The sequence below is a fragment of the Coffea arabica genome, chromosome 9e (assembly GCF_036785885.1).
Source record: "Coffea arabica cultivar ET-39 chromosome 9e, Coffea Arabica ET-39 HiFi, whole genome shotgun sequence".
Classification (NCBI taxonomy): Eukaryota; Viridiplantae; Streptophyta; class Magnoliopsida; order Gentianales; family Rubiaceae; genus Coffea; species Coffea arabica.
The window spans coordinates 6,716,860-6,731,214 of NC_092327.1; the positions used below are offsets into that span (position 1 = coordinate 6,716,860).

The window sequence follows — 14,355 nt, forward strand, 5'->3', positions numbered from 1 at the left end:
TTATTAGTTATAATGGGTAGGGTACTGATTTAGTGCATAGATGATTAAGTTATTAGTTGGAGAAGGTCATGATTTTGTGGTTGATTTACAAATAACCAATTAGGGTTGCTTTATGAATTATGCTAAATGACAGAAATTGAAAATTTAGGGCTATGAAGGTTGAATTGCAGTATCCAACCGTTTATAAAGGTTGATGGTGCCCAAGAAAATTTTAAGACTCAATCACTTGTTGTACATCATTTTTAATGCTTGTATGGGGTTCAACAAAAATTGATCTAAATTTATTTTGTGTTTAAAGTAATTTACATTATTTGCCCAAGATGATTCATAGTTTAAACAAATGAACTTCTATTTTGTTGAATTGGGCAAAACTGTCTTGAGATGATTGCCTTGCTACTTCCCGGAAATTGTAACACCAATACATGACTGACTGAAATATTCTGTGCAATAAGATTTTAGAAGTGACGATAATTGTAAGACAACTCAAAATAGAAATTAAGCTAAAAAGTTTGAACCGTATTCGATGCAATAAGATTTTCAGTAGTGACAATAATTGTAAGACAACTCAAAGTAGAAATTAAGCTAAAAAGTTTGAACCGTACTCAATCATATGCTTATATTGGAATAGATTTCAATGACAAATGGCAGTGAAAGGAGTGCGGAGAATAAAAGGGTCATTTAATATGTAATGCAAATGGGCCTACGTATATCCAAGTCAGGCCTTACCTTTTTTTTTTTTTCTGAAATCGTTAGGAGATTTTATATTTTTAGCAAAATTGTATAATATAGGAGCAAGGGCCCCAAACTTTACAAAATTGCATATCAGAACAATGGAATAGTATATGACCTAATCATTCATGTATAAAAGCGTGCAGCGCTAATAGCCAGTTTAGGAGGAAGAAAATGAATAGAAAAGAAAGGTTTTGAAAGGATAATAAACTTTTTCTATCTTTTTTAGAGCAAAAATGAGAAGAAAAAGAAAAGATTTGAAAAGATTTCACTTCCCTTTATGTCTTAAAAAACTTTCCGCCCAAAGTTGGGCGAAAAAGGAAGAAAGACACGGAGCTTTAAGTGAATTTTTTTTATATGAAAATATTGCTCTTAAAATTGTGATACAAATAATTATTTCTCGATGAATCCCTCAACTTACTTAATTCACATTTATTTACAGAAGTGACAAATTTGCAAAATAATTTGTTTGATTATCTTTTTTTTTTATTTGTCTCCACCTCCCAAATAAAAGAAAACTATTTAATTTCTTTTCTTTTTTTAAATTCCAAAACAACTTAGATAGAAACTTAGATCATTTCCCATCCCCTCTTTCTAACTTCCCCTCTCTTCTTTTCTTTTCTATTGTAAACTCCCAAGCGTGCCATAAATGAATAGTGCCAGAAGTGACAGGTTATAGCATAATTAGGCTAATTTCTTAGATTATATGTTAAAAAAAAAAACTTCGCACAAATGTACGCCTGACAGACTCTGTTTCTAATTCTATACCTGGCGTGCTGAGTCAGCACGGCAGCAGAATAAATTGTCAGAGCCCTTAGCCCCTCTGCAATAAGTTCAGTGCACTAAGCGGCCCACCTTTTTTTTTTTCAATAACCCTGTCCCCAGTCGTGCTGACTGGACACGGCTGGGGACACCAAGTTCAAAAAAAAAAGGCGCTTTGTCAGCCTTTGTCCGACGCACCCCCAACCCGGTATTTTTAATTCTAATGGCCAAAATGCAAATGCTGCAAAATCCATTTTTTTTAACTAACCTTTTATTCATACTCTACTCAAATTTAGGCTACTTAGACTACCAAAGTGATTTACAAATATGCAAACAAAAGAGTATTCATACTAGTTTCATAAGTAGACTTAAATTAAATCGGATCCCAAACAAATTTACTTAAACCCCAATTTATACCTGAAAAGTCAGAATTAATTTACCAAAATACAGATTAACATCATAAAGAAAGGCCAGGACTCAAAAATGAGAAATTATATCCATTTTTTTGCAAATGTTGACGCCCTAGCATAATTATGTAAGAGTTAGGGGACAAATTATAAATATAAATTATGGACTTAGATGAAAATCAATGAGCATAAGAACAAAATAAAGTTTTTACAAAATTAAAGTTTTTAGGCATTCTTTAATTTTGTAAAAACTTTATTGTGTTCTTATGCTCATTGATTTTCATCTAAGTCCATAATTTATATTTATAATTTGTCCCCTAACTCTTACATAATTATGCTAGGGCGTCAACATTTGCAAAAAAATGGATATAATTTCTCATTTTTGAGTCCTGGCCTTTCTTTATGATGTTAATCTGTATTTTGGTGAATTAATTCTGACTTTTCAGATATAAATTGGGGTTTAAGTAAATTTGTTTGGGATCCGATTTAATTTAAGTCTACTTATGAAACTAGTATGAATACTCTTTTGTTTGCAGATTTGTAAATCACTTTGGTAGTCTAAGTAGCCTAAATTTGAATAGAGTATGAATAAAAGGTTAGTTAAAAAAATGGATTTTGCAGCATTTGCATTTTGGCCATTAGAATTAAAAATACTGGGTTGGGGGTGCGTCAGACAAAGGCTGACAAAGCGCCTTTTTTTTTGGACTTGGTGTCCCCAGCCGTGTCCAGTCAGCACGGCTGGAGACAGGGTTATTAAAAAGAAAAAGGTGGGCCGCTTAGTGTACTGAACTTGTTGCTGAGGGATTGAGGGCTCTGACAAATTATTCTGCTGCCGTGCTGATATAGAATTAAAAACAGAGTCTGTCAGGCGTACATTTGTGCGAAGTTTTTTTTTTTTACATATAATCTAAGAAATTAGCCGCAAAATTACGATGAATTTAATGGCATTTACATAGCTGGAGTGCACCGACATTAAATAAGGATGCGTTGTGGCCGGTTGAGAAAGGATACGGGGCAGGAGCTGTCCTTCTGACCGCTCCTGAACGGTCCCCTCACAAGCTTCAAGGAATGGAGCAAAATAAGCCACGTCAACTGGTTGTGTTGAAGGAAAAAAACGTCACCGTTTGACGAAAGAAAAAAAATAAGATTGACGGACTCCGTTTCCTCTAAACGGAAGATTTGAAATTTTGAAAATGAAGTTGAAAATTTGAATTAGCCGCACAAAACAAAACCGAGAGAAGAAAGCAAGCTGGGTATGTCATTGTTGCTTGGCTGACGTGAAATTAGGTGGAGAGAGTTGGGTTATGGCATCAGAAGAAGAAGGAAGAAGGCAAACAGTTAGAAAGCTGTAAAAGAAGGCCAACGATCTCTTCAGAAATTGTATGAGCAATGCGGGCAAGACAGGCGTCAAGGTAGAAGCGAATTAAAGAGGAAATTCATTATTTGACGTTGCCCACCATTTTTTGTGCAACTTAATAGCAGAAGCAACTGTGCATAAGGGCATTCGGTGAAACAAAAAGCTCTCAACGGGCCAAGGTAACGTGATTCAACCATATCAACAACTTTGTGAATCTTATACCAGCAACTTTTCTGAATGTTAGATTCAGTAAAGACATAATATGAAGATAATAGAAGAATAGTCAATGTGTACTGTATGTGTGTGTGAGAGCGTGCAGTTTTGCAGTGATGAACTATTTAACAAGTGAATGAATGTACATGCTGCTGTAGATAAGTTACAGGTTATAACCACCCTATTACAATCTTTGTGCATCCACTAGTATTGATCCATGGTCATCACGCAATTTTAGTTTGCCCCTCTGTTGAGTATGCAGTGTGTATAAAATGGAGGTCTGGGGTTTGACCTAGGAAAAGTAGAGGAAAAGATATATGTGAATAATAAATAGATGTACCTGGTTTTGTAAGTAAATTACATGATGTAAGAAATGTATTAGAATGAGTAAAAAATGCTTGTTTGGCCCTGAAAATGTAGAAATAGTAGAAAATGCACAGGAATTGGCTTAGGCGATTGTCAGTAACGAATTACATAACGTCCAATGAAACAAAGTACCTAGAACCTAAATATAATCACCAGAGTGGATGTACATATAGTTAAAATAGACTTACATGGAGTGAAAAACACATTACAGTCCGTATAACTTAGTATACATGGAGTTATATTTGTACATAGATAATGCCATTGTATTAGAGTAAAAGTAAAGTGATGTAAATCATTAATCATATCGATGGGAGTATTAATAGAATTTGGTATACGAGTAATGTGTGTAACATAACATATTATAAACGGTAATACACACTTATGTTGTCGTTTACATACATACTATTCATGAACTATTGTAAATTATGGTGTTGGATGCATAATTGGTAGGAGCAGAAGTAATGAATTGTAGAGAAATTGGCAGAAGATGGGACTCATGAGTTAGGAATGGAGTTCAACATGGAAGAGGATGCGTACAAGTTTTACAACAAATATGCCTTTAAAATGGGATTTAGTGTACGCAAAGACTATTTAAATAAAGACAAAGACTATTTAGTCTATTTTATGCGGTTGTCATTAACGAATGACATAAGGTCCAGTGAGCTAAAGAATCTAGAATCAAAATATAATCACCAGCGTGGATGTACATACAGTTAAAATGGACTTACATCGTGTGACCAATACATTACAATCCGTATAAGTTAGTGTACATGGAGTTGTATTTGTACACAGATTGTCTTAGAGTAAAAGTAAGGTGATGTGAATCATTAATCATATTGATAGCGTAATAATAGAATTTGGTATACGAATAATGTATGATTCATAACACATTATGAATGGTAATATACATATATGTTGTCGTTTATGTACATACTATTCATGAAGTGTTGCAAATTAGGGTGTTTGATGCATAATTGGCAGGATCAGAAGTAATGGATTGCAGCAAATTGGCAGAAGATGGGACCCCTGAATTAGGAATGGAGTTCAACAGCGAAGAGGATGCGTACCAGTTTTACAACAAATATGCATTTAAAATGGGTTTTAGTGTACGTAAAGACTATCTGAATAAAGACAAAGACGGCGTAACCACGTCTAGGAGATATAGTTGCTGCAAGGAAGGTGTAAAGCGCAAGTACGAAGGTGATGTGATGCCAAAAGAGGACACGAGCGCCGACGAAAACAGGGTGTGGAGCTAAAATGGTTATCGTGTTGTTTAGAGGAACAATGAAGTACCGTGTGCATGACATTGTCTTAGAGCATAACCATGAGTTGCACATTGTTCAATGTGCGCACATGATGCCATCACAAAGAAAAGTGAGTGAGGCTCAAGGATTCCAAGCTGAAATAAGCGAGGACGCTGGGCTTTCATTGAAACAGAGTCATGAGCTTACGAGAAAGGAGGCAGGTGGGATGGGAAATGTGGGATATACTCGGGAAGACCTGAAACGATATCTTCGTACTCGACGGGAAAGGAGTTTGAAATATGGAGAAGCAGGTAGCATGCTGAATTATTTTCAAGAGCAAACACTCGAGAATCCATCATTTTTTCATGCCGTACAGCTGGACTGTGAAGAGCAGATAACGAATATCTTTTGGGCTGATGCAGGAATGTTAATTGACTACAAATTTTTTGGAGACGTAGTCACATTCGACACAACCTACAAAACAAATAAAGAATACCGGCCACTTGGAGTGTTTGTGGGTTTTAACCAACATAGGCAAATTGTGATATTCGGTGCTGCCCTTATGTATGATGAGACTATAGATTCTTTCAAATGGGTGTTTGGTACATTTCTAGAAGCAATGTGCGGAAAGCGTCCAAGTACCATACTAACCGACCAAGATCATGCCATGGCAGCCGCTCTTTCAGTTGTTATGCCTGAAACATTTCACGGTCTATGTACGTTTCACATAAGGCGTAATTTTATGAAACATCTTGGCAATCACTACAAGGAAAATAGTGATCTTCCATACATGTTTGGTGCATGCATGTATGAGTTTGAAGAAGTGGAACAATTCAATAGGGTGTGGGAGGCGATGGTGAAGAAACACAATCTTGAAAATAATGAATGGCTCTCCGGGTTGTACAGAATTCGTGATAAATGGGCAAGGTGCATGATGAAAGAAAGATGGACCGCGGGAATGCGAAGCACCCAACTTAGCGAAAGCCTAAATGCAGCAATTAAAAACCATTTGAAACTGGATCATGACCTTGTGCAGTTCTTTAGACATTTCAATCGGGTGGTTGATGAAAAGAGACATAATGAACTGATCGCAGAATATGAAATGAGGCAAAAGCTCCCCATGGTCGGGTTAAGGCAAACACCTATGCTCGTGCATGCATCAGAGACGTATTCACCAACCGTATTTGTTGCATTCCAAAATGAATATGGCGAGTCAACAGCTATGGTTATATTGAGACAGCAAGATGCAGCGATGATTGTGGAGTTTGCGGTCATGAGGTATGATGGAGGACCTGAAAGAATAGTGGTATTCAATCGGAATGATCTAAGTGTACGTTGTAGTTGCAAAAAATACGAGAATGAAGGCATTTTATGTGGGCACGCGTTGAAGGTGTTTGATACTGTGGGCATAAAAATAATTCCTCCTGAATACATTAAGAGGCGATGGACAAAAAGAGCTCGGGCTGGAGACTGTTTTGATCGGCGAAGACGGGAAGTTGTGGCTGATCCTAAAATAATGATTTCAACTCGTTATCGGGAGCTCGCTCCAGCCATGATTAAGGTCGCAACTCGAGCAGCAATGTCGGAGGACACCAGCAAAGTAGCAATCACTGTCATATCCGATTTGGCAAAGAGAGTTGAGCTCCTCCTCTCAGAAAGTGAAGAAGCAACCTTTGCAAAATCAAAAAAATCTGAATATGGAGGAACGGGATAAAATTGAAATTGTGAATGAAATGGGGGAGGCAGTAGTCGCAAGAGGCATTAAAAAACGAGGTGGTGGGAAGAAAAGTAGAGTGATGCGAAGTTGGATCAATAAATTTGACAGAGTAAAAAGAAAATCTAGATTATCAAGGACTACACAGACTACGGTATGGATCAAATTTTGGTACTCGGGGAACATTTATGCTAAAACTAAGTTATCGTTATGCTATTAACTAAAGTTTAGGTATCATTCATGATGAAATAATATTATTGCCGTGTCAATACTGTAGGCCTCAGAATCGGAGCCGACATCTGTTTCAATTGACGAATACATGTTTATGGGATGTCGTTCATCTACTGACTCTGTTTCGGTTAGTATAAAACGGACATGACCGTTGCTTTCATTTGGATGTTTCTAACAGCATCAATAGTTACATTGATCTTACATTGTGTGATAATGTTGTTACGGCTGTCATCCCTCCTGATATACCTATTTTGATTGTCTTATACAATGATTTGGTCCATACGAAACTCGTAGACGCATTCAATGAGCCAGACAGTGAATGGCCCTCCAAACGCTATTGCTCCGAATATCGATGAAAGTGAAACGGTATGTATATATTTAGTAGTTAAAATAAAGACCTTCTTATTCGTGTAGTAGAGCTACCTTTTTTTTAGGGTTAATATCAGAAACCTCCCTTGAGGTTTCTTCTAATCACACCTAGAACCCCTCATGTTTTTGAAATCACACTTAGCACCCCTGAAATGACAACTTTGGTATCATTATCAGCCCCTCATTATTTTTGTTCCACTTTTACCCTCCTTGTGAACTCTATTTATGTAACTCACATCCCTCCAACTTTTGTAACACTACAAAATCGTTCTTAAGCAGTGTAACATGTTTTGAACATTTTGTAATTTTATGTAAGCTTGTTGTACATCTTTATAATAGATTGTGTTTCTGTTATTAAGTTTTACAAATAATTCACATAAAGTTACACATTGTTTAAAAAATGTTACATTGATCTGAACGGTGATAAAAAAAATGTGACTATGGATTCACAGCAATAGTTTCAATATGTGATTGTAGTTGTAAATAAACTTGCTCTTCCATTTTTACGAAAATGAGGTCGTATAAATAGCTTTTTGTGCATCCTAGTCGAATGGAGTTTGTAAGTTATTAATATTGCGATACCCTATTATCAAGTAAAAATGGATTGCTAATGCTATATACTCATGAATTCCCATCATCTTTAAACCTCTTTTAGATTATGTTATTATTCACTTAGAAATTGCAATTTTGGCAATGGCACTATGTCCATTGCCAAAAGTCAACATCACTGGAAACTCTATAGCTATTTAATATTAGGGAGTGGGATAGGAACAATTGTTAGATCAACCATCCCTAAACCTAAATCGTGTAACATTTTTTGAACATTTTGTAATTTTATGTAAATTTCTTGTACATCGTTACAATAGAAGTCTGATAAGTTGTTAGTGTACATATGAGTCCAATATGTAATAATCGTATTTGTGTTGATAAATTTTACAAATAGTTCAATTAGAATTACACTTTGTACAAAAAATATTACATAATTACATAATAATTTTACATAATTTAGGGAAAACCTCAAGGGAGGTTTCCGAAATTAACTCTACATAAATAGAGTTCACCATTGCGGGTAAAAGTGGAATAAAAATAATGAGGGGCGGACAATGATACCAAAGTTGTCATTCCAGGGGTGCTAAGTGTGATTTCAAAAACATGAGGGGTTCTAGGTGTGATTAGAAGAAACCTCAAGGGAGGTTTCTGATATTAACCCTTTTTTATAGTATTGTAATGGTGGGCACCCGAAAGCTGTCAAATCATGCAAATTATGTAGTTAACGTATGCTCGCTTTAATAACATATTATTTTTTATTATTCGAAGGTTCACCGTTTGGCTAATCAGGGGCCTCCTACAAGTGTCCCTACAGAATGGATGCATCCCAGATTTTCTATTTTTTCCAAGTATAACTCTGTAAGAGATGTCTTAATGGTCTGATATATCATTTTTATTATAATGTCTAGTCCAATTTAACTTTTTAAGTGAGCAATATAGGGATTGGTAATGATTTGTTGACTGTCGATTACTTATACTATGTAATGTAGGAGGAGCGTGCAGCACTTTTAACACACTGTGATGTTGATGCATATCATGTATTTGCACCTTCACCCCAGGTGATAAACTTTTATCGTTACAGCACATTTTTGTGTGCTGTTGTTAATTGGAGACTTGGATATCGTATATCATTAATCGTATGTTTCATTAATAATATTTCTGATTTACCATCGTTACGCATTTCAGGAAAGAAATAACACCCAGGGATTGCAACTTCGCGCTGACGTTGCCTCCCCCGAGAATGAGATTGATGAATGATGTGTAACTATATTTTGCGAACGAGACATTAAATGGTTGTCCCAACTTAGGAATACTGCATATGTACGTGTTACAAGCAGTTAATAGGGTGTTACAACTTATTGACGAGGTTGTACAGGCAGCATTGATATTTCACTCTTTTCAAATTTAGACAAGTGGATTACAATTGTAATCACATCTAGTGGTAGTAATCATCAATAGTTTGTATTGGGTTATATAAAATTGTTAGGAAATTATAAAGTTGGTAGAAAATTGAAGTAACAATTTTACAATAGAATTGAACGTGTTTTTTGTGATCGGATATTTTTCACTAAATCGACCATAACAGTTGAATGGCTGGCGTGATATGTAGACCATTCTACTACATTCAATTGCATACCTTAATGGCCATAATTATTGGCATAGATCGCACCGGCAAAGGTACGATGTATAAGATAACACAGTCTAAAGTATAAATTGTCTTGATTTTGTTACGATGCTAAATTCGAATTATTATTGGGCTATTTTTATTAAAACATTATCATTTAGGCCATTTGTTTTGTATCGATTTACGAATTTAGCGCCCCATTGACATGATGTATCACTAATGGCATCAATTGGTATTACAAGTTTTTAGGTTAATTGAATTATGGTCAAGCCAGGTCACGACCACATGTTGGTAATAGGTGCGCATAAGAAAATGATTCCTTGGAGAATTAATTTGTAACGTTAAAACGAAGTTTTACAATGTCACAAAAAGGAAGAACGAACAGTACACAATGGGTTACAACCAGTAAGGGATATGTTACTGTTACGTTACAACTAGTTACGACTGTCGAAGGAGGCATGATTAATATCCAAATATGGTAAGCAATTTGTTTGAGTAGAGATTATAATGAGTATAGTTTTATCGCTACCCTGTCTTAATGGACTACATCCCTTGTTATCAGTTGTATCCCATACAACACCTGGGAACGCTGTCATGCATTAAACAGTGGGGTATGTACCTTTGAAAGTCATCGTCGCTTGATTCAGTAAAGTCAGATAGGTCCGGGTCCGATATAAGCATGGGATCTGCTAAAATGTGTTGAACCATACCATGTCTTTTTGCGGCCTGGATCTCGTGGAACCTGTGAAGCCTACGTTCCATCTGCATAACTTCTCACTGTAGTCTGTGTAATACGCTTGCATCATTGGCTTGTGGTTCTATAACAAGATCCGCTGACCTTGTTCTCGGGATGCGGATGCCATGCCAGCGACAAAATACCTCTAATTCCATTCTTCGCTCACGAACAGGCTCCCATATGGGTTCATGGTCAATAACGAAATAGCCAGCCGATAGATGATCGTTGACGGTATTTTTAAAAAATGTGACCAGCTAGTCCCAGAGAATTGTTGGTGTTAAGTGGAGCGTTCCTGAACTCGCGTTTGGTACCATATAAAATCCTCCCATCTGGTGTTTCATACGTGCTTATGGCATTTGTTATCCAATGATACTTTCCGTCTTTTTTGCCGAACATTTGATGGTGAGCTTGTATGAGACCCTTCGTTTGTGGATTGCATGACTACGCTAATACCTACTATTTTTTGGTTGGATGAAAGGAAGGATCTACTGATAAAGAATTAGGTGGGAGAAAAAAAGAGGTAGAAATTTTTAACAGAGCACCTATTTAAGACCATGCATAGTAAATGGTTTCTTCTGACAACTTGACCAACTGCTTGCTATGTCATTTCATGTTGTTCTCCACGGGATAGTACTCCTGGTGAGTAGATGAAGGCATGGCAACCACCTATTAACGAGACAATAGACTCAACATTTAGTCAAATGTATAGCGTGTGGATGAAATAATTGTTTAATTTGATTCGATCATGACCTGTACTCCAACAACAATTTGGGTCAGGTGAATACCCAATTATTCGAAGTCACCTTACTTTTCAAGTGTAACAAGAAGTTACCACCAGTATTTACATAAATTACAGGACGTTAATAAGCTGTTACCGCTTATTGATGTTCTTGTACAGACACCTTGTCATTTGCCTATATGTTAAAATTTAGACAATTTGCCTACAATTGTATTAACAATGTGATGGTACCTGAATAAGCACCTCCTTCTGCTCCTGATGCTTTATTACAGATTTTCAATTTGACAAGTAATTTTATGAATGTTGTAACTTAGGACGAACAAAGCTGTAAGTAAGAACGTACGAATTGTAACAATTTACAATTAAGGTCACCATTTGTGCATCATTATACAATTAATAGTTTCAATTAGTTGGAGTCATTAACACAAAACAATTGAACAACACAAGCGATTTCACATAAAAGAGCAATCATATAACTTCACAAAAAACTTTCAATGTGACGTGGAGTTACTAACCTGTTACGAAAAATTGTTACGTGGAGTTACTAACCTGTTACGAAAAATTGGTGCTGTTATTGTCAAAGGAACTTAACAACAGCTACGGGCCGGTGCTAATGTACAAAGCGTTACTGTGGCTTATATAAAGAAAAAGGGATAATTTCAGATACCTCCCCTGAGGTTTCTGATAGTCTCACTTCCCTCCACTGTGGTTTCAAAAATGCCACAAACTTCTCCTAAAACTAAATAAGCAGTCTCAAAGTAGGCCCTATTCAAAAATACAAACAATAAAAAATGGGTAGTTGGAGAGAGAAACAACTATATAACTGTGAATACCCTGATTATCTTGCATTAGTGAGTTAATCTCATATGAAACAGGCACAAAAAATTGGTGTTTGTCCTTGCAAGTTGCAGTAGGTATGTAACACCCTTCTCTATATGACTAATACTGATTTAACTATAAACACCTTACTCGGAATGATCTATAAGGTACAATAAGTTTACAAACATGTACATTATGTTATATGTTAATTACTTGCCTGTTTTTATATTGGTTAAAGGTTCTAACAACAGCTACGTTAATTAGATTAATTGTGTTTATAACTAACTTCACCAAATTTGTATTGATAATCACGAAATATTAGCTAACTTGTTAGGGTATTTAAGTCTTTTTGGCCATGATAATGTAAGAAATGGGACCTAAAATTCTGACAGGGGAGGTTTATGATATTTTTTAAATTACAGGAGAGGAGAGTGAGGCTGTCAGAAACCTCACCTCTAAATATCTGAAATTATCCCTAAAAAAAAGGGGTGATTCTTCTGCTTTTGTATACGTGCAACCAATTTGATGGTAACCATTATAGTTTGAGTTTTGGTCCAATGTCAATAAAATGAGAGTATGAAATGGGCCTCTGAGTAAAGTACGGTTAGACGAGAAATTTTGTAACAGGGGTCAGTATATTAAACACTGAAAACGGGGCAAGAATGACCTCGCCTGGGCTGTTAATGGCCATAATTTGGCATCAACAAATTGTGCGATCCAGATCACAAATTGGACATCGATTTTTCCACCGTGTGTGGGACCCACAAAATTTTGTACTAAAATTACACGTGGTGCAAACAAAGTTACGCCGTGTGCAACCAAAATTACGCGCTGTTGAAAATGGCCAAAACTAATATCTCTAATATTTGATGCAATTTATTACCAGTCTGACTAATATAAAGTGCGATCAGGTGAAAGTTATAAACTTGCGCAAGATTCAAGATATCTTATACAACAACAGTATGTGTAACTTTTTACGTGCTCTATGTAACACACTTTCAACTACGAAAGCAGATATATACCAATCCATGTCAATTAATAATCCTTGCGTACAAAGCGTGAAGGCGATAAGAACGAGCAATGGCACTATCAGTGTCATAACGTATTTCTAATAAGTCATGAATTTTGCCACTGCTCTTCATTATCCATAATCTTCGTAGTGCCGGTATTACAAGTAGTTAGCAAAAAGTCACAGACAGATTTAAAACAATTAATGTTCGGCTAATGTTATTACTGACAATATTCTAGTGACAACTCAAAACCTAACTTAAATTACAAATAGCTGCAAATATTGACGCTAATGTGTCCAGAAAAACAAAATCAGTAACTGTTTCAAAAAATATCCTTTGCTATTATGCATAGCAGAAACAACAAATTACATCCCTGTTGAAGATGCTCTTGCAACCATTTACTATTTACTCCCAAGCATGGCGGAAATAGTGTCTACAAACTTTGTATTATGCTCCGAACTACAAAGCCGCGCGGTGTACAGCATTCGATACTTCGTAATATTTTCCTGCCACAATTTCACCTCTGATAATCAGCACCACGATTAAGTCCAATTTATTAACCATTTTATTGCCACAAGTACGTACAAAGAGTTACAAAACGTGACCACACCTTTGTAATTCGCATAGCCAATCTTCCACTCCAGTGTTCAAGAAAGGTCATCGTGAAAACTCCACTATCGAACCTGGTCAGATCAACATGAATCTTCTCAGGAATAAGGATAATATAGTAAAGTGATGGTAGTACACCATTGCAGTGATAAGGTATCGGGGAAAAGGACATGGAAGATCCGATATTATACCAGCTATCGGGTGACTGATGAGGGACATCAGCAACTTCGAGTTTGAAACTTGCAAAGTCAATTTTTATCCCAAATTTAGCTGCCATTATCAGTCTGAGGCCACGTTGCTGCACGAAACATGGTCAAGTAACTCAACATATGATAAAAATCAATGAACTAATCCCATAAACAATCATACCAAGCGCTTTAGAACTGTAATATCTTTGCTTTTTGCTTGTTGTGGGTCAGGGTCTAGCAGATGGACTACGTGATGCGTGACATGGAAGGAGTACACGAACCAGTAACTATCTACGCAGACAGGGACAACAATCTGATGCAGAGCAAAGACCATTTCAATGGTAAACTACCATAATTTTCATGTTTACTAATAATTTGCCAATAAATACAAATTTAGCAATAGTTACGATAAGATTATGTCCATACCAACTGACACTTGGAAGGATTAGCCGAATTATCCGGGCCGCGGATCTTGAACAACTTCATAAGCTTAGCAGTTAGGATGTCATCCGACTGTGCATCGAATTTTCGAAGATTCAGGATGCCATCCTGTTAATAATCAGTACAAGGGAATATAAGTGTTAACGGTGATTTTCAGAATTAGTATAAGATTACAACATGCATTTGTGCGAAATTTTCATAATAGTTTAATGAATAACTTGCCATTAGCCAACAACAATTTTAATGCT

General features: G+C 36.2%; 1 protein-coding gene and 1 long non-coding RNA gene across 2 annotated transcripts; one reads left to right on the top strand and one right to left on the bottom strand.

Annotated features, from left to right (window-relative positions):
- Positions 1-5,091: 5,091 nt before the first annotated feature.
- On the top strand, positions 5,092-6,792 carry LOC113710038 (protein FAR1-RELATED SEQUENCE 5-like). Its single transcript, XM_027232888.2, has one exon. The coding sequence runs from the start codon at positions 5,092-5,094 to the stop codon at positions 6,790-6,792; it is 1,701 nt and encodes a 566-aa protein (XP_027088689.2).
- A 6,370-nt stretch (positions 6,793-13,162) lies between these two features.
- LOC113709748 (uncharacterized) lies at positions 13,163-13,727 on the bottom strand. Its single transcript, XR_003452782.2, has 3 exons — positions 13,670-13,727; positions 13,480-13,552; positions 13,163-13,375 (listed from the first exon to the last, which is right to left on the bottom strand). It is a non-coding gene; the product is annotated as an uncharacterized lncRNA (long non-coding RNA).
- Between the last annotated feature and the right edge of the window lie 628 nt (positions 13,728-14,355).

Coding starts and splice junctions, on each gene's coding strand:
- LOC113710038 (XM_027232888.2), top strand. CDS start 5,092: ATGGTTATCGTGTTGTTTAGAGGAACAATGAAGTACCGTGTGCATGAC.